Source organism: Polistes canadensis, unplaced genomic scaffold, assembly GCF_001313835.1.
Source record: "Polistes canadensis isolate GaletaPanama2010 unplaced genomic scaffold, ASM131383v1 scaffold_114, whole genome shotgun sequence".
Taxonomy (NCBI): Eukaryota; Metazoa; Arthropoda; class Insecta; order Hymenoptera; family Vespidae; genus Polistes; species Polistes canadensis.
In genome coordinates this window covers 404,162-424,721 of record NW_014569661.1, presented here as the reverse complement: position 1 = coordinate 424,721, position 20,560 = coordinate 404,162, and the positions used below count along the sequence as shown (strand labels likewise).

At 25.8% G+C, this 20,560-nt stretch overlaps 5 protein-coding genes across 9 annotated transcripts; 4 read left to right on the top strand and 1 right to left on the bottom strand.

Moving 5' to 3' along the window:
- The first annotated feature begins 1,513 nt into the window (after positions 1-1,513).
- Positions 1,514-6,538, top strand: LOC106787766 (E3 SUMO-protein ligase PIAS2). Of its 4 annotated transcripts, none has more exons than XM_014750411.1 (9): positions 1,514-1,892; positions 2,804-2,970; positions 3,554-3,652; positions 3,731-3,875; positions 3,949-4,230; positions 4,326-4,427; positions 4,842-5,082; positions 5,198-5,614; positions 5,982-6,538. In XM_014750411.1, exons 1-9 carry the CDS (start codon positions 1,869-1,871, stop codon positions 6,194-6,196), a joined length of 1,692 nt encoding a protein of 563 aa, XP_014605897.1. In that variant the 5' UTR covers positions 1,514-1,868; the 3' UTR covers positions 6,197-6,538. The 4 variants fall into 4 exon arrangements, with proteins under 4 accessions (XP_014605897.1, XP_014605895.1, XP_014605899.1 ...); XM_014750409.1 differs by having other exon boundaries at positions 1,516-1,892; positions 3,949-4,236; XM_014750412.1 differs by lacking the exon at positions 1,514-1,892 and adding an exon at positions 1,915-2,170 and having other exon boundaries at positions 3,949-4,236.
- On the bottom strand, positions 6,537-9,961 carry LOC106787767 (acetylcholine receptor subunit beta-like 2). The gene is made up of 12 exons (XM_014750414.1): positions 9,681-9,961; positions 9,387-9,544; positions 9,232-9,276; positions 9,038-9,147; positions 8,684-8,864; positions 8,418-8,574; positions 8,185-8,312; positions 7,925-8,100; positions 7,705-7,857; positions 7,497-7,606; positions 7,261-7,373; positions 6,537-7,183 (listed from the first exon to the last, which is right to left on the bottom strand). Exons 1-12 carry the CDS (start codon positions 9,781-9,783, stop codon positions 6,971-6,973), a joined length of 1,647 nt encoding a protein of 548 aa, XP_014605900.1. The 5' UTR covers positions 9,784-9,961; the 3' UTR covers positions 6,537-6,970.
- Positions 9,962-10,195: 234 nt separating this feature from the next.
- On the top strand, positions 10,196-13,622 carry LOC106787783 (SWI/SNF-related matrix-associated actin-dependent regulator of chromatin subfamily A-like protein 1). Its single transcript, XM_014750439.1, has 11 exons — positions 10,196-10,769; positions 10,862-10,977; positions 11,053-11,162; positions 11,246-11,380; positions 11,668-11,845; positions 11,934-12,097; positions 12,264-12,428; positions 12,500-12,649; positions 12,739-12,846; positions 12,921-13,095; positions 13,200-13,622. Exons 1-11 carry the CDS (start codon positions 10,373-10,375, stop codon positions 13,554-13,556), a joined length of 2,055 nt encoding a protein of 684 aa, XP_014605925.1. The 5' UTR covers positions 10,196-10,372; the 3' UTR covers positions 13,557-13,622.
- A 424-nt stretch (positions 13,623-14,046) lies between these two features.
- On the top strand, positions 14,047-14,954 carry LOC106787747 (histone H3.3-like). The gene is made up of 4 exons (XM_014750369.1): positions 14,047-14,072; positions 14,372-14,417; positions 14,505-14,659; positions 14,783-14,954. The coding sequence occupies exons 1-4, from the start codon at positions 14,047-14,049 to the stop codon at positions 14,952-14,954; spliced, it is 399 nt and encodes a 132-aa protein (XP_014605855.1).
- Positions 14,955-15,247: 293 nt separating this feature from the next.
- LOC106787777 (sterol O-acyltransferase 1) lies at positions 15,248-20,193 on the top strand. 2 transcript variants are annotated; one of them, XM_014750431.1, is made up of 9 exons: positions 15,248-15,727; positions 16,146-16,213; positions 16,316-16,443; positions 17,925-18,098; positions 18,394-18,542; positions 18,673-18,812; positions 19,112-19,275; positions 19,342-19,615; positions 19,748-20,193. In XM_014750431.1, the coding sequence occupies exons 1-9, from the start codon at positions 15,646-15,648 to the stop codon at positions 20,171-20,173; spliced, it is 1,605 nt and encodes a 534-aa protein (XP_014605917.1). In that variant the 5' UTR covers positions 15,248-15,645; the 3' UTR covers positions 20,174-20,193. The 2 variants fall into 2 exon arrangements, with proteins under 2 accessions (XP_014605917.1, XP_014605916.1); XM_014750430.1 differs by having other exon boundaries at positions 18,376-18,542.
- The last annotated feature ends 367 nt before the right edge of the window (positions 20,194-20,560 follow it).

Sequence of the window (20,560 nt, the reverse complement as noted above, 5' to 3'; positions counted from 1 at the left end):
TAAAAATTCTAATAACAATATAATAAAATACATATAAATATAAATTATTCCAATGAGAATGCAAGGAATATCATCGAATCATTTAATTAGACTATATTAACAAAATGCATTTCTCTCTCTTAGAAGTATAAAAAACTAAAGATGGAGAACTGCGTAGTAAAATAAGTCTACAGTGTAAGCAGCGCCATTTATACAAGATTTTTTAAAAATATTTATTTTAATTTATTGGCTATTCTTATTGTTTTTACTCAATAGTCAATACATATAATTTTCAAAATTCACTCAAATGATTGACAAAATTGTTAATATTTTGTTTTACGTAACTGTGATACAATATTTGTATTATGACAAAATAATCATAAAACAGTAATATTAGTTTAACACATTTATAATTATATTTACTGATGTTTGAAAACTTGTTTACAATTCGGTTTCATTAATTAGATTACTTATTTACTCGTATTTTCCTCATTGGCAGAAAATTTTACATTTCTAAGCCAATAGGTACATTTTGAATCGTACACTATGTCATAAAGAACTTACTTTGTGAATTTCGAAAACATCATAAACGTAGATAGGCTGAGACGCCTTCTCAAACTACAAATAAATTTTCAGACAACTGTGAATGTTTTTGAAAATGAAAAAAAGGTAAAAGTTATAACCAATTGAATTTCAATTTTTGTTGAAACTGAAATAATTTAAATTTTAAAATATAAGGTTGACCAATAAATCCATACGGATTTTTATAAGTAAATAAATGGTAGAAAACTGCATGGACTTATTGACCAACTAAATAATTATTTCCATGTTTTTATTACTTTTATTATAAACATAATAACTCAAACAATAAATAGAGATAAAAATTCTTGAACATACTTTAATTAATTTTGATTATGTAACTGTAATCAACGGTTAACTTAATCAGCAGTAGAGCCAATAGCAGAATTTATAACGTTGTGTCGTTCTTAACCTTTATTGTGATATACCAGTAATACTTAACCTATTTTTGTGATATACCATTAATACTTAGATTACACATCTTTTACAATAATTATTATTAAAAGTGATCAAATAATTCGTACACAATCTTATTGCTGTTTCTGTTAATTTCTTAAAGTGTATTGCATATTTAAAAAGTTAAGTTTTGTTGGCTACATTGCTGACAAGTTATTTGCCAATTAAATTTATTAACAATTAATTGAAATTACTTATAAATATATTTGAAAACTAATTCAATATTTGTATTAAATGTTTTTTTGGATAGCTTATAAATGTCGACTGATATATATAGATAATATCATTTTTAAATGTTTATTAATTGAAAAATAATAAAAATATATAAACAATTAAAATTTTTTTATTATATTCATTTATTTTCCATAAATTTATGACGTAAAAATTTAGTAACTTTAAATTGTATTAATAAATATCACACAAACTATTGTTAAAAGTACATATTGAATGTAGATGGCAAAGTTATGTCCCTCTAGAAGGTTTTCATATAATACGAATTCAAGTTAGGCATACGAGGTGTACGCGGCCATTATAGAAATCCTTTTTTCATTTTTAAACTAAGTGTCGAATATTAATAATTTATCTAACTTGTAAACTTTTAGCTACAGTGACAGAAAACCTCGTATTATTTTATATTTAAAATAAGCTGTTTGTGTGCTTTTTAAATAAAACAAAAAATTAAATTATTTCTGCCTATCAGTGCAAGTTCCTTTTAATATTAAAAATAGTATAAAATAAAATAATTATGTGATTTGCATTATTTTAAACTAATACAAAATACGAAAAGATATTTTCTTTAGAAAGTTGACCAAAATCTAGATAAGACGGCTTCACAAAAAAAATCCTATAAGAAGATGGCGGAAACAGAGGAGTTAGAGGTACGTAAAATATTGTTGTGAAAACTTAATAAATAATATGTAGATGATTTATCTATGGTAATTGAGGGTTAACAATCCACTGAAATACGAGTCTGTGATTTGCATCGTTGGACTACACATGTTGCCCTCTTGTAGTTTCAATTATTACTTGATTGTATATTTTGTATACTGACACGAAATATTGTTGGGTAGAAAAAACTGCTATTTAGTCACGTGCCTCATTCGTAAAAATGTTATTGCTGTGCAAACATATTATAATCAAACATTAATGATGGAAGGTAATCAATTTTAAATAGTAAAAGTTTATTATCGAATATATTTTTATTCATTACTGATAGCTAACCCAAAATTGTCACGTCTCAGAATGTCGTTTTATTTTAATCTATATATATAAATTTACCATAGACTTTTTACTAATCGTATATTTACTATTTTATGGTACTTTATTTTAATACATGTATATATAATATATGTATGTATACACGTATGCAAATATATATATACGTAGTATACATACACATACACATATATATATATATATATATATATATATATAGACACATCATACAATATCCTTAGCATGAATAGTAAATTTATTACAGTTTTTATAAAATCACAAAAAAATAATATATGAGATGTTAAAGATGTGAGATACAAATAATAATAAAGATAAGAATTTATAATTCCTGAAAATATATTTAGTAAATGTACTTATAAAAATTAATTTAATGTTTTAAATTTTTTTGTCTAGCATTTACTTTTTTTTCAATGAACATAATTTTATCATTTATTTTAAGATTAATAGAAATTATCCTATATTAAATTGTATAATACATCTAGCATGTTATTTTATATTCGGCATGGAAGTTGGAAAATGTAAACGCATGTACATGATTTGATTTTCATTGCAGAATATGGTATTAAGTTTCCGAGTATCTGAGCTTCAGATGCTTTTGGGTTTTGCTGGTAGAAATAAATCCGGAAGAAAAAACGAATTACAAGCAAGAGCGTTAGAATTATTACGTCTCAGATCACATCCAGTCCAGCTTAAAATACGAGAATTATACAAGACAATACAGTAAGTAAATTAAATGTTTTTCAATATTAATATTGATTTTATATTGTTTTGGTAACTCTTATTATTGTTGTTATTATTATTATTATTATTATTAATAGTATTTGAATTTATCATAATTTTTTCTTCTTATGAAAATACGTAAAACGAATCTTTCTAATTGAAAAGTTAAAAATACTACTAGCATATAACCCAAATATTAAAATGTATCGTATGTTGAACTTTATTCTTTTTAATTAATTTAGCAATTCATTAATTCAAGATGTGAGATGTGTGAAGTTTATTGACGTTAAATTAATAATTATTTCTTTAAAATAAATTATTTAAATATAACAAATAGTGTACATGCGTTCATACATATTTAAAGTGTATAAATAATTGATAANATATATATATATATATATATATATAGGCTGTTAAAAAAATATCATTCAATATTTATACACCATATAGAACATATACTGCGTAAAAAAAGTTCTACAATTAGTAAACATAGATCAAAATGTCAACCGTTTCTGAGATTTGAACATCTACATATATGTGCGTTTATATACTTTAAAAAATATAATTATATTATTTTATATAGAGCTGATCAATTAGCAGCACATCAAATGTACGTTCAAACGGATGGGACTGGTGATACTCAAATCGATCAAAGTATGCATTCTAGAAGTTATTATACAAGGTAAATACATTAATTGTTCTCTTCAGTAAAATATTTTCAATGTTACCAATGTAATTTGCTTATATAAAATATCTGTAGACAAGCTATCGGACAGCAGCAACAAGCACAAGGTGCAGTTGCTTCTGAAAAAGAACTTCCACCTGCTCATCAAGCTTCTTTACCTCAAAATCCAAGAACTACTGCTGTATATCAGTCTGCGGGCTATACAAGTGTAGCGCCACAAGTAAAATATTGTTATACATATTCCATATGGTCTATTATAATTCATATTAACTAATTTGAATTTATTATTTTAGAGAACAAATACACCATATAATCCATACCCCCCATATACACCTAAAGTACTGCCAGTACCATTACAGATACCATCAGGACAGTACCCTGTTCATCCGGATGTGAAATTAAAAAGATTACCTTTTTTCGATTTAATGGCCGAATTATTAAAACCATCAAGTTTAATGCCGCAAGGATCAGTAAGATTACAAGAAAATACATTTATGTTTCATTTAACACCTCAACAGTCGACTGACATAGCTAGTTCTCGGGATTGTCGTAATGGAAGCAAAATGGAATACATGGTACAGGTAAAATTACATTATTTTAGAGATATTTATAAATTATTTATATGTCCTTTTTAATTTCTTTTTATTTTATTTTGAAATATAAAATACAGGTACAGATGAGGTTTTGTTTGCAAGAAACATCATGTGAACAAGAAGATTATTTTCCACCAAATATATCTGTTAAAGTTAATGGAAAAATCTGCCAATTACCTGTAAGTAAAGTCCAAATACGTGATATATTTTTATATATATTAAACAATATAATTTATTAAAATAACAAAAATCTTTATTAGTAAATTACAATAATCCCTCTATTTACACGAACAATTGGTTCTCCATGAAAACAGCACGTAAATGGAAGCCATTTAAAATAAGTATCCATTTCATATTTTCAAATATGTATTTAGCTTTTATTAAGATAAAAAAAAATAAGTTTACATGATAACGAAATAAGATGCATTGAGAAATCCCTGAATTTGTTTTCTCATAATGTATCATAATAACATTGGAGCTCTAATAGCTCAAGTGCATTAAAGTGAATCTTTATAAATGGAGGGATTACTGTACAATGATTTTTAAAATCATATGATAACTATTAGATTCAACAGTTCATTATATTTATTTAGAATCCTATACCTACTAATAAACCTGGTGTTGAACCAAAACGACCTCCAAGGCCTGTAAATATCAGTCCTTTAGTTAAATTATCGCCTCTGGTGGGAAATCAAATTCATGTTTCTTGGTCATCTGATTATGGTAGACGATATGCAATTGCTGTGTATCTTGTAAGAAAGCTTTCGAGTTCAGAGTTATTAATAAGATTAAAGAATAAAGGTGTTAGGCATTCGGATTATACTAGGGGATTAAGTAAGTAAATGTATTACGAATGTATGAATTACAAATTAAATATTTAATCTTTTATCATTTTAAAATATTGTTTTTTATTATATATTTTAACATTAATATTTTTTCTAATCTTTAGTAAAGGAGAAATTAAATGAAGATGCCGATAGTGAAATAGCTACTACATCACTCAGAGTATCTTTAGCATGTCCTCTGGGAAAAATGAGGATGAATACACCATGTCGAGCATTAACATGTTCACATTTACAATGCTTTGATGCTTCCTTATTTCTACAAATGAATGAAAGAAAGCCAACATGGAATTGTCCAGTGTGCGATAAATCTGCATTATATGATAATCTTGTTATTGATGGATATTTTCAAGAAGTTTTACATTCAAAAAAATTATTACCAGATGTTAATGAGATACAATTGCTTCAAGATGGTTCTTGGGAGAATTTAGTTTTAAAAAAGGAAAAAGATAGAGAGAAACCAGAAACAAAAGTGACAGCCAATGTACAAGACCATAAAATCGACGTTGACACGGTTGATATAGGTAAGATATGATGATAAATTACATGATAAATTAGATATAAAATGTTTAATTGATATTTCGATGACATTCGGTTAGAACTTTTATACGCAGGATAAATAAAAGGAATCGATTGGTTAAAAAAAAATGAGGTTGCATTAAAGAATAAAGTGCAATTGCACTTGACAGGTACATCGATGTATCCACACAAAAAATAAGGTTGTAGGAAGTTAGAGTGTATTATGCGATATGATTTTTTCCTCTATCATTTTTCTTTATCTTTACTTAAAAAAGAGTAATAATCCGCCCCAGCTTCCAGAATTATCCTATATGAATATTTTATTTTAATTATTATTTTTATAATATATATATATATTTTTTTTTTTTTTAGATGAAAGCAGTCCTGCTGCGCCGGTATTAAAAGAAAAGAAACGTACAGTTCTTATTGATTTAATATCAGATAGCGAAGATGATGACGAAGATTCTATACCAACTCAAAGTACAAAAAAGCATCATATTAGTTCGAGTCCTCAAAAAAAATCTCCAACAAATTCTATAAGCAGTACAAGTGGACCATTAAGTTATATGGTAATCGATTTAGAATGATTGTCTTTAGAGGAAAAGTAATGACAGAAAATTCAGAAGAAATTTCTTTTTCCTGTGATCTGATTATTATAAAATTCATACATAATGTGAAAAAAACATTCAAAAATGTTATTTTGACATAATTCTAAATACAAGATTATTCATTTAATATTATCATTTATTTAAGCATTCCTTTATTTTATTATCTGATGTATATTTTATTTTATAGAAGCTCATTGTCAAATAACTTTATTAGTGTAATTTCTGTATTCAATAGACTTAAAAGTAAAGAATATCATTTTTCACTGTAATAATAAAAAAAAAAACGATATATTATATGAAAAATAAAGTTACCTTTCTATAAGTAAAGATTTCCTTTAATGGATGATCTCAAATCTTATTACAATAATATGTAACATGTAAACTATTTATTTACATCAAAAGCAAGAAGTGTATTAATTAATACATATACGGAAACTTGTTTTTTCATTATTTACGTATGTAATCACACACACACATACCTACATACATACATGTATGTATATATGATATGTGTACATGCGCATTCGCTTTGTATCTGTTTTTCAACTATTAATTACTAATAAAGATTTACAATTATGCATATTTTAGTGTATTGCAAACCTTTTATAAATTGATTTGGTTTTATCAGAAGTAATTAAATTATTCAATTTAAAATATTTATAAATTGATGTTTATCTTTAGAATAAAGATTGATTATGCAGTTAATATGTCTTCGTATTGGGTCTTATGTTAATAATGAAATTGTCTCAGAATTTACTCATCGGGTGATGAACCATCTTCCTTGGGCGGATACATATAATTACGTAATGATATTCCAGAAAGTCGTTGGTCCACAGGTTCTCTTGTATCATATAAGCTGGGAGCTTGAAATATAATGCCAAGTGTACCTCCAATACATGCAAATGTAAATATCCATAAAAAGAATCTATCTAAAACCATAGCTACAAATTTCCAGTCTTCTATTACCTATGAACATACATATGTACATTTAAAACATTTATATTATTTAGTATATAAAAAGAAATATTATTATATAATTATACTTCATTATCTTTATCTGCATCTTTTATATGTTGTGCAATAAAACGAACTCCTTTTAATGCTGATATCACATCTGCAGACAAATGTCTGGGCATAGTATTTTCACTGTCAGTAACTGTAACAATATTTCAATATTAACTATTATTAAATAGTTGATAACATTCTCTTATAAGATAAATAAATAAATATTAAATAATAGAATAATCCCCCCTGATATAAAATTAAGTCAAAAGTATACCAGATGCATGAGGTATATGTCGAGCATCGTCCTCTCTTATATTTTTGTATGTGGATGTAACATTTTCAAATCCATCTGTACCTTTCAGTTCTAAAGGATAATCACTCACGCTGTTGCAAAGTTAAATTGTATTTTACTATTCTAAAGATATTGTATTAAATATATTTTTTACATAAAAATAATATAATTTACTAATTTAAACACATACCTAGAATCAATTTCATTAGTGTATCCATTATCGATGTATGTATCATCATATTCAGGTGTAGAATATGGTGTTCTACGCATCATTAAAATTCTTGGCATCCAATTTAAAAATACTTGTCTTACCCAAGGTGACATATTGTGTGTTGAAGGAGATCTAAAATAATTTATTCATTTATATTTGTAATTATTTGACTTGTTTTAATATCATTTATTTTCCTTACCTAAAATGGACATTTAGAACACACACAGTGATCCAAATAGATAAAGTTACCAATATCATTGTAAATAATAAATATTTTCCAAGAAGTGGTATAGCTAATGATGTTGGTGGAATTATCTCAGCTAATAGTAAAAAGAATACAGTCAAAGATAAAAGAATGGAAGAACATAATGAGACCTAGAAAAGTAAATATAAAACATTACAGTTTATAAGTACTATATTTACATATATATATACTTAATAACTTTTTTATAAACTTACTTTTTCACCAGAATCACTTGGAAGATAAAAAACCAATACCGTAAGAAAAGTAATACCCACACATGGAATTATAAGATTTACAGTATAAAACAAAGTTTTCCTTCTCATTGTAATATTGAAAGTAATATCTGCGTTATTATATATAAGATTAAAATAATGACTAAATTTATTTGTTATATAATATTAATTGTTTCTTTAATGAAATAGATTAAGTAGCGAAAAGACTTGTTTACCAGAATATGGTTCAGAGCAACAAGGGTAGTATTCTTCATTACGAGCTGCAGGAACTTCAAGAATATCCCATTCAACTGATAAATAAAAATCAGTCAGATCTATACCAATTTTTACCAAATTGCTACCAGATTCTTGTGCCATATGCTTTAGATCAACCTGTTTGTAAGGATCACTTTTAAAAAGAAAATAACATTTAATTTAAAGTTAATTTAAATATATTAATGTGTGTAACAATATAAATGAAACATTTATTAAACTTTATGACCTGAATTCCATTATAAGTCCATGAACCAAATTTCATTATACAGGATTGTTCATCAAAGGGAAAATATTCAACATTAATTTCACAGGATGACTTGTAAATGGCTGGTGGTTTCCAAGACACTTCACCTGTATATTTTAGTGTAGCTTTTGTCATAAGTGTTACTTCATAATTTCCATCAGCACTGTCAAATAATAACAGTTTAAAAAATCATTTTCTTGTGTTCCATATTTTGTTCTCTATTATAAAAAAAAAAATCAATATGATATTTAAATAAATATAATAATAAAAATGACAACATAGAGCTTAAAATTCTGGATTAATTAAATAAAAGATTATATCTTTGATATTATTTACTTATTATATAAAACAATGTCTGGAAGCCATATATTTTCAGAAGGCACATATAACATTTCAACGCCACCATATTCTTCTGGATCCCACTGTAATTTGTAGTCAAACCATTTCTATCGAAAAGAAATAATAACATCAATCGTAGAATATTAAATAATAAATTATAATTAAACTATTACTTCGAAAATATACCTTACCTGCTCTACCCAGACATTAGTTGTCATCACTTGATTTTTCAAGTTCTATAAAATGTTAAAATAAATAGAAAATATCAATATACTTATTTATCCTTAAATGCATCGTTTTTTTATTGCTCTCTTGTATAATTTGAATAATAAGTTTGATATTATACCATCTCGATTAGTTGTGATAGTTTTAATCCCAGCCATACTGTCAGAGTTTCAGTGTTATTAATGACTGGTCGAATAAGTCTATTATAATTAGATAATAAATCATCATAAAGTCGTTTTGTATCTGGATTTGCTTCATATGTTTTCAAAGCTGCTGCACCTATTACAAAAATGAAATTCTTAATATTATTTTGTTTCTATCAATTGTATTTAGTAAATTACATTGTCGAAATGAATATAATAAAATTAATTTGCAATAAGATTCTTTTTTGAATCGAATAAACTTAGAAACTGACCATTCACAACACTGAAAATATTAAACACGATAAATGCAAGTATTTGCATCTTACAAGCTTTTGGCACGTACGAGTATAAATGGGTGGGGTACTTTGTGTACATTGAATATAAAACTTATAATGTGACGGCAGTTTTAGAATATAACTTAATTTATATAAAATAGGAATAAAATTATAAAACGTGCAATATTAAAAAAAATTAAACGTGATAAGCAGAACACGGGTATCCCGTAAACTACTATAAATGTAGCAAAGTGCCTTTAGATCGATATCCGAAGTTAGCGCCATTACCCCTACGTGCAAAAAGAAGTCAATGATTGGCTATAACAATTTACACAACTAATTCAAATTTTGGCGCGATCATGAACTATGTATTTCTTTAGAGTAGAGGTGAAAAATATTATACTTACAAGGTTTTGCTATATTTAACAGAACTTATATAGTAGTGAATTAAAGTTTCGTTTCTATATAATTATCATACCTTTTTAAAACATAAACATGAAATAACAAAAATTTTAATAAATGTATAAACATAGTGATAGATCTTTATAAGTTAAAGTTATATAGTTGGTTATAGTAGACATTAAAGAATATTTAGACATTGTTAATATTTAAGTATCAACTTTTCATATAATATTTAAATATAAACAAAAAAAATAATTATTATATTTTTAATAATTTTATTTGTATAAATGGCAAACGTAACAGATTATTCTAAGAAAGAAATAGAAAATAAACATTTGGAAGCAATAGAAAGAAGAAAAAGAATTCAATTAAAACGCACTTCTGAATGTTCTGTTGCTTTTCCTGTACCTGAATCTCAACATACTCCATGTAATGCTACTAATTCTGTAGTCGCATTAAAACAAAATAATTCTCAGGTTGGGCCTATACGGAAATTTAAATCAATTAATAGATATGCATCTAAGATACCTGTAACACCTAAGACACCTAAAAATTTTTTTGGTTCTGACTCTGTCAAAACAGCGAAATGCTATATGATTACTAATGAAAGATTTGTGGTAGAAATATCATCTTATTTATCATCTGTAATTGATGTATTTAAGACAATGAATAGTAGATCATATGGTAAGTTGTATGAAATCTTTGTATATACATTATATAGTATTTATATAAATTAATAATTATATAAATAATAACAAAAAGCAATTATATTTTAGACACAAAGACAAAGTTATGGAATTTTCATCTAAACGAATATGACAATTTAATAAGGAAGTTAATAGAATTAAAATCAAATCTTTCTATAAAACAAATACCAGCATCTGTTATACGGGTATTAATTTTATTATAAATATATTTATTTAAAAAAAAATTAGATATGCGATATTAATTACTTTTATATTTCTAGCTTTTCAAGAAAAATGACTGTTCATCCAATATAAAAACTTGCATTGATTTGTTATCAATAGATGAAACATTGAGAAGTACATTAATGCCTTTTCAAGAAGAAGGCGTCTGGTAAATATTGTATAATATTTTTTTACAATTGTTGTTTATAACGCATTTGTATTATGATATTTCAAATATTTTTTATTTTTTAGTTATGGCATTTCAAAGAAAGGTCGTTGTATAATTGCTGATGATATGGGATTGGGAAAAACAATACAAGCATTGGGAATAGCATCTTATTTTCAAGAAAGTTGGCCTTTGTTAATTGTAGCACCATCCACTGTTAGGTAAGATTATAAAATTTAAGGTGTCTCAAAAGTCTATTTACCGAAGAAAAAAAATCAAAAAATCAATGGTTTATTAATAGAATTACAATAATCTGTTTTTCATTTGAAGATATGAATATCTATTTATAGTGTTGTTAAAAAAGCATGTCGCTATTCCAAGTAGAAGCCAAAACAATTTAGAATTTATTATTTCAGTTAAATGACTTTTGAGAGAGACATTCTGTATAATGATTTTAAAATAATCTTGCAAAATAAATATTATTTATATTTACCTATAACTTTTGTAGATACCAGTGGTCTGAAGCTATTTATAATTATTTACCATCTATACCTGCACATTATATTCATCAATTTACCAATGCCAAAGATTTTAATAATGATTTCAAAATTGTTATAGTATCCTATGATTTATTGGCAAAATCAGAAGAATTATTTGAAAGGCTTGGTTTTGGATTTGTCATTTTGGTGTGTATTAGATTAAATATATTCAGTACATACAGCATCGTAAGTTATATTATGACATATTAATTGAAATACAAAAATAATTTTGTAGGATGAATCACACATTATAAAAAACAATAAGACTGTTAGATTTAAAGCTGTACAGAAAGTTGCATCTATTTCACAACATGCAGTTTTACTTAGTGGAACGCCAGCTTTGTCTCGTCCTATAGAATTGTATACTCAGATTAACCTTGTGGTTCCCAATTTTATGGGGTAAGTATCAAATTCAGATGTAATATAATAATAATAATAAAAATAAAATACTAATAATAATAAAAAAAAAAAATATATAATAATAATATAAAATCAGATAGGTCATATTATTATACTTTTAATGTTAATATAATTTATATACAGATTTACATAATGTTTCATTTAGATATCAAGAATATGGAATTCGATATTGTGCAGGAATTAAGAAACCCTTTGGCTGGGATTTTACTGGATCATCTAATATGCAAGAGCTACAATTACTACTGAAGTCAACATGTATGATTAGACGATTAAAAGCTGATGTATTAAATCAATTACCATCAAAAATAAGGTGATTTGTATGCATAAGATATATATTTATATTTATATTTATGGAAAAACTCAAAGATCAGTGATTTTTAGGCAGGTCATTATACTGGATCCAGCACTCATAAAACAAGATATGCAAAAAAAGAAAGAGATAGACAAGTCAATTTCACATGGCTTACAAGATCATAGTGCACTTCTTCATTATTATAATCAATCAAGTTTTTTAAAACTTAGAGCTGTCTGGTAAAACATTATTTATTATATTACGTTTGATATTTTTCATGTATAATACAATATTATTTTTTAATATTTTTATTATAATATTTTTTCAGTGATTATATTACTCGAATATTCTCGACTAAACAAAAGTGTCTCATCTTTGCTCATCATAAACATGTTCTAGATGCTATATGTGAAGTGGCAGAATTAATGAAAATAGGGTAATTGTCAGCGATTTTAAATTATAATTATGTCTCTTTACATTTATTTTTATAAATTAGGAATTATTTCATAGATTTATAAGGATCGATGGAAGTACAAATTCAAATAGAAGAACAGATGCGGTCAATAATTTTCAAAACGATAGCAATTGTTTGGCAGCTATTTTATCTATAACTGCTGCAAATGCTGGTATCACATTAACAGCTGCACGATTGGTAATTTTTGCAGAATTATTTTGGAATCCTGGAGTATGTATTACATCTGTTATATGTATATACTTAAATATATATCTTATATATTATCTTAACAATTTATTATTTTTATGTATTAATAAAGAATTTAAAAAATTTAGATTTTATTTCAAGCAGAAGATAGGGTACACAGAATTGGACAAAGCGATAGTGTTATTATTCAATATTTGGTGGCAAAACAAACGGCCGATGATCATTTATGGTCATTATTAAAAAACAAGATAAATACTCTGAACAAAGCTGGTCTTAATCAAAATAATTTAATGGACAATGTGGAAGTAACAGGCCAAAAAGTAGATTGTCATCAATTAAAACTAGATAAATTTCTAGAAATACCTCAAAATAACTCATTAGAAATTAATAATTCTGAAAAGAAAGAAGAAACTTCTATCGAAGATATTAAAGAATTATTAAATTTTGATAATGAAGATCTACAAGACTGTGATTTTAACTTCTAAACAGAATATAAAATAATATTGATATTACATAATATTAGGATAGTATTTTGAATAAAATCAAAAAGTTACAATAGATAAAATATTATTTTGGTTATTTTATTTTTATATTAACGATGCAGTATTATATTTAAGTTTAATAAAGTGTGATGCATTTGTAATTTAATTTTAAGTTTTTTTCTAAGACTTATTTATATGTATATGAATTATAGTAAAATAGAAAAACAATTTACTGAGTTGATTTTTAAGTTTCTAATGGCAACAGTATGCTTATTGGTTGAATTCTATCGTATTTTAATTATGAGCTGTTTGCCAGAATATCTTTTCGTATATGATACAAGAAAAAAGCAGATTTGTACTCTGTATTATTTTCATTTGATAAAAATTTTAAACAATAACATATTGGAAAAACTTGTAGATTTGTAAAAGGCGCAAGAATATTAAAATATTTAAAAATAATTTTAAAAATATTAAGTCGTAAAATCTTTTAATCATGGTACGACGAAAATCTCAGCCGAGGTTGGTCAATTTTTCTAAAAGTATTTTAACAGATAAATAAAAAGGAACATTTTTAAATGATAATTTTCAGATGAACTAGTCTCCAAGTTCGTTTTATTTTATCTTTTTCATTTCATTTCTTACGCTTGATCACTTTACAGTTTTAATTAGCTCTTTTTTTTTCACTTATTAAAAAAGAAAAAACAAATAATAATGAATAGATAAGAAGATGGGATTATATTTATGTAATATAAAATTGAAGACATTAATGATATTGATAATTGATTAATTGATAAAATTTGATTAATTTATCATTGTAGATCAAATGTTCAAGTCAGTTCTTCAACACCCAGTGAAAAGTCAGCAGTAATAATATGCATTCCCTTTACCATGGTTATATTCAAATGATCTAAAAGTAAAAAGAATCTTAAATTGAAATTATTATTTTGATAGCGATCGAGAAGACGCGAAGATAAACCATCACGCAAGAGACGCGTATTAAAGGATATTATATATCTTAAAAAGACCACGCATCTACTTATACCAAGAGCTTCGTTTCTTCGTTTAGTTAGACAAGTCTTTATAGAATTATATTCCCATATATATAGGTACTTAATTTCATTCATATTTTAAATATTTTAATTTAAATTTACGAGACACTGATCAATGATACAAGAAAAAAAAGAAAAGAAAATAACAGATAACGATGGTTTTCTTGAACATTTTCAAAGAATACAAGTGATTGCATTAGAGGCACTGCAAGAGGCGTTAGAAATGTATATGGTACAATTTTTCGAAGATTCATTGTTGCTAACCAGTCATGCGAAACGTGTTACACTTCAGTGGGAAGATATGATCTTGAACCGACGATTAAGAGGTCGAGCTGACATTATCAACAAATAAAAATAAAATAAAACTTATAATTGCTCATGAATTTATGTTTAATTCATTATTTTTGCTTACATTAATTAATATACGATAAAAAATAATGATCTATATTTGCGGTTTATATTTTATAAAAAAAAAAGAAAATAAGCGTTATATTTCTTTAATTGTTTGCTTTATCGCACACAAGGGGAATAATTATTTACAATTTATTGATTATATTTACATTTATAATGTATTTTTTTTTTTTTTTCTCTAAATTATCCTAATCGTTAACGTTAGAACGTCGTCGTCGTTAGTCGTCTCTTCGTTATCGTTTCGTTTCGTTTCGTTGCGTTGCGTTTTGCGTAATTACCTGACACGAAATGTTACCAAGGAATTATAAAAACACAAAAATATGAATTTAATAATAATAAATATTTAGGATATTCTGCGTTAAAAATAAAAAAAGAAAAAGAATAATTCGAAATAAATATTTGCAATATACGCACGATTGTAATTTTACTGTACGTCAGAGATCAATTCTCACCAATAGACTTTTATAATAACGTACAAGAGAGGCAGAGTATATATCTTTCGTTCGTTCGCTTATCGTCGCGTATGTTGCTTTGCTAAGAAGACGTTTCTTATACGTTCGAAAAATCTTTCGGTTAATCGTTCAAGGAGCTTTGATTGTGCACTCGCATGAGTTAAGTTGTCATACAAAATTATGGAGGACGAGAAGAATGTAAAATTGAATCATCGAAAAAATGCAACAATGAACGGTTATTTGGAAATTTCCGATTCTCGAGGTGAGTTTACACTACGAGTACATACAGGGTAATTCACGGAACTTTACGTTTGACCCTTAATTTAGTTTAATTATACAGAAAACATTTTATCATACAATTTATATTTTATAAGTTATTTATAGTTTATATTAATTATTAATATTAAATATTAATATTAAATATAAATTGTTAATTATATAGTATTTATGTGAGTAAAGCTATTGTATCATAAATTGCTAAAGTACATCATTATAAATCTTTACATGTCGATCATTTTGAATTACCGCTGTAGAGTAATAAATAAGATTTGTATTTTCTGTTTACACCACACACACATACTTTAGGTTATTTAAATATTAAATAATAATTATTCAAGATATCAAAATTTGATAGAAAGAATTTAATGAATATTTTATTTGAAAAATTAACGTTTTTACAGTTAACGAAGACAAAAAGAAAAAGATGATGAATGAAGCAATAGCTGCTGAAATACGAACACGAATGCAGGTAAGATATTATTAGTTGTTATTTCTTTAATGCGTGTATAAGTTTTCAAATAAATTTTATTTATTATTTATTAAAGTTGTTTACAATATTTTTTTTCCTTAGGAAATTTCGGAGGACATTGTTGATCATGTTAATGTACGCGTTAACTATATGGTATCGGAGGTATTTAACAAATTTGACAAATCACTACAAAATTCGAATGATTTGAATAATAAATACTACGATAAAAGGTTAGTTTTTTTTTCTATTGTTATTGCAAAATATATCGTATTTTTCTATTATGTATTTAAGAATATCTAACGTATTATCACACTCGTTCAAATTCCAATTTTTATCTCGAAGTATAATATCAGGGAAAAAATAATAACTGGTTTAAAATAAATATCAAACAAACTCGAGTGCGCTTGCACTCGGATAAAATGATCACAGTTCAATTCAGTTTACTAGTCTTATTACGTTAGTATTTGATAAAATTTGAAACAAATATAGAAGAAATTAGTTCATGCCATTTATATAGATATGAATGATTCTATAATCACAATATATAAATACGTTCACAAATTCAGCGTAATAAAATTAATAAATCTAATGATATGATTGAGTGTGACCCTTATCTCTCGTTTTATATCTTAAAAGGCCACTAATCTTATTCGTGCTATATGCATCTACCATTCATACGTTCGATTGTGCATACTATTACACCATATAAAATTTTCTTACCTGTATATTATCTCTCTCTCTCTCTTATCATTATAGTATTATGTATATAATATAATTATTTAATGATCTATGCAACAGATGATCATTTATCAATCACTTTATTAATTTTTTATCATTCGATTTTTTATTATACTTGATGTCTGTAAATATGAATACAAAAAATGAATATTTGTATTATTCCAAAGTTACGAAAGTTCATCGCGATCTCATTGTCAATTAATTCATTTCTACGATATCTATAAATGAACGTAAAAGAATTCTTGATATCACATTTAATACACGTTCATGCTCTCCCCAACGATTATGTGTTTTATTAACATTAACATTAGATATTGTACCATCTGTTTCTCTTACTTATTCTCAAAGACAGAGTTATTGTCTAGATTACGAGCCTTCTCGTCGGCTCGAAATTGATAATAGTAACACATGATCGTTGGCGTACATTAAGATTTGAGTACGGAATGATTATTCTCCTTTTCATTTTATTACGTAATTGAGACAAATGCGATGAAAATTATTCGAATTATTTTAATAGGAAAACATTTTTCCAGATCAAACAGTTCAAATAAGGTCAATCATCGCACTTTTATTTATTTATTTAAAACAATAATTGCGTGTGCATTTATCGTCATATACAATCTAAAATATATGTTTACAGATAGTTCAATTTATTTATTCATAAAGTACTTTTGAAAATTATCATTTTTCATAAACTAACATATTATATTTTTGTCTAAATCAAATCAAATTTTGCTTAGTCGCACTTGTGAATTGTTAAAAAAAAAAGTATTAATCCATGATGTCATCACTTCAAATATTTGGCAAACAAAATTTCTAATTTTTCAATTCGATAAAACAATTTTTAAGATACCCTTTATTTTCTTAACACTTAATATATTTATATATTTTAATTTCATTTAAGCTATGTCATACTTGACGAGAAAAACATGTTCTTATTTGATCACATAACAACCCTTTTTCTTGTTCGCAGAAAATTGTCTAAAGAAAGTATTTTACCGGAGAAACAATTTTTAGAAAGAAATTCATTACTTACTGATCTTTTTAATACCAATGAGCATATAAGAACAGTATATAATATATTTCTAACGATTTTAATATTACTTTTTATAAATACTATTACATACGACATCGCGGATGGTGGATCGTAAGTATGATTATTTATATCTTTTATTTCATTGAATATCGAGGAAAAAATATGTGTGAGGGTTGATAAATTTTGAGCTTAAAATAGGAACAATAATTTTTTTCGGTCAACCATTTTTTCTATTATTCGACGTAGTTTCAAAGCTATTAGAAAAGAATAGGGTCAACATTTTTCAACTAACTCACTATCATACAATGCGATTTTATATAAATACAAAAAAGTGACCAATATAATACGTAAATCGACTAATATATAAATACTTTTTTTTCTTTTTTGGGGGTGGGAATATTTTTAGAATAAATGCTGGAATTAATACCATTATATATTCTTTTGGAAAATTATCAAGCGTCCTCTACATTTGGATTTTAATGAAATTAAGCACGTTTGGAATTTACATTCCTGTCTACATCTGGTCGCACAAACGTCTCGATTTCTTGCCTTCATGTAAAAAATACATGGTTCTTTTTTATTCTTTAAAAAAAAAAAAAAAAAAAAAAAAAAAAAAATATTAAAAAAAATAAAAGCATTTTTCTTTTCAAATAATATTAATAATTTACGATATTATTTAATGTAGCGTTTGCTTTGAAAGTATGGGACTACGGATGGCTTGCGGGATATGTGTTATATCTGATTATTTTCATCATCCTACCGAGTAAAGCTGTTGTAGACGAATTGCTACCAGTCGCTTCAAGCACTATAATACTTTTAGAACAGGTAAATTTGTTTTAGAAGTAAATATGTATATATGATCGTCTCGTTACTAAATATCTTTATGACTAGAATTACTTAAATGCAAATTTATTTAAATATATACAAGATAAATACATATATACATATATGTATATATGTATATATAAATTTTTGGTATGAATAAATTTATGAGCATATATTTAAAAAGGTGATTCGTGATCGATTATTTAAATATATTGTGATACACAACTTAAATAATATAGTTCTTAGAGTTAACTCTTTTTTTTTCTTTTTTTTTTTTTATATTTGTTTTCGTTAAATAGGTTCGTATGCTAATGAAATCTTACGCTTTCATAAGAAGTACAACGCCACAATTTCTTAAATACAAAATCCACGCGGATATGACAAAACCAAAACTACCGGATTTTTCCAAATATTTATATTTCTTATTCGCTCCAACGTTAATCTACAGAGATCATTATCCAAGGTGAGTTCAATGAATTCATCCGAGAGATTTATAATTTTTTAATTATATATTTTTACATTATTCTAGGACAAGATGTATTAGATGGAAATTTGTTCTCTGGAATTATTTAGAAATTTTATTGATTATATTTTACATAGCCTTCCTATACGAACGTTTTTTTATGCCAATGTATATAAAACATGGAACGAAACCTATAAAAAAGGAAGAACTGTTAGCCAATATAATTAACACATCCTTGCCTGGGATTCTTTTCTTCCTTTGTGGATTTTATTGTCTTTTACATGCTTGGTTAAATGCTAGCGCTGAAATACTACGTTTTGCCGATCGAATGTTTTACAAAGTAAAGAAAAAAAAAGATTTTTTTGCATCGTTCCTTTTACGCCACCTCCTTTTCCACTTTTCTTTTTTTTTATATAAATTCAATTAATAATCGTCAGGATTGTCATATGATTTCTATGTATTTTCTTTTCAGGACTGGTGGAACTCATCTTCTTATAGCGTTTATTATAGGACCTGGAATGTGGTTGTACACGATTGGCTTTACGCTTACGTATACAAAGATGTGTTTGAAATTTTAACGAACCAAAATAGAATCATTGCAACTTCCTCCGTATTTGTTTTATCCGTATTAGTTCACGAATATATATTGTATTTTGTTTTTAAATTTTTCTGCCCAGCAATATTATTTATGTTTGGTTTTGTTGGCTTTCCTTTAACATTTATCACACGAAAAGTAGGCAATATATTTTTATGGTTTTCCCTAATCTTGGGTAATGGTATAATATGCAGTATGTATGCTGTAGAATTTTTTGGAAGAAAAAACTGTGTTTCGAATCCTGATAAATTCTTAGATTTTATTTTACCGAAAATATTGTATTGCAATCCTAGATCTGAATGAATAATAAATTAAATAAAGAATAAAAATATCGAACTTTAATGAATAGCTTGCAACAATCTATTCTCTTGTAAAATACATGATGTTACAGTATAAGTGTATTTTAATAGTGTTTGAAAGAACTACCAAAATTGTAAATTATGCATTTATATTGATTTATATATATTTTACCAATGCCAATATAAATATAATATTAAAAACTGCCATTTTATGTAGAAACGTTTCTATCTTTTTGTTTTTAACACCAACATGCTTTGCTATTTGTCTATGGTGGACATTCGATGGATTGCCTTAACAGTGAGAGTGATTATAACATATTTTCTCAGCAGAAAACATTTTTAAAATAATCAAAACTTATGTTGCGAGGACAAGAATGCGCTAAGATACTTT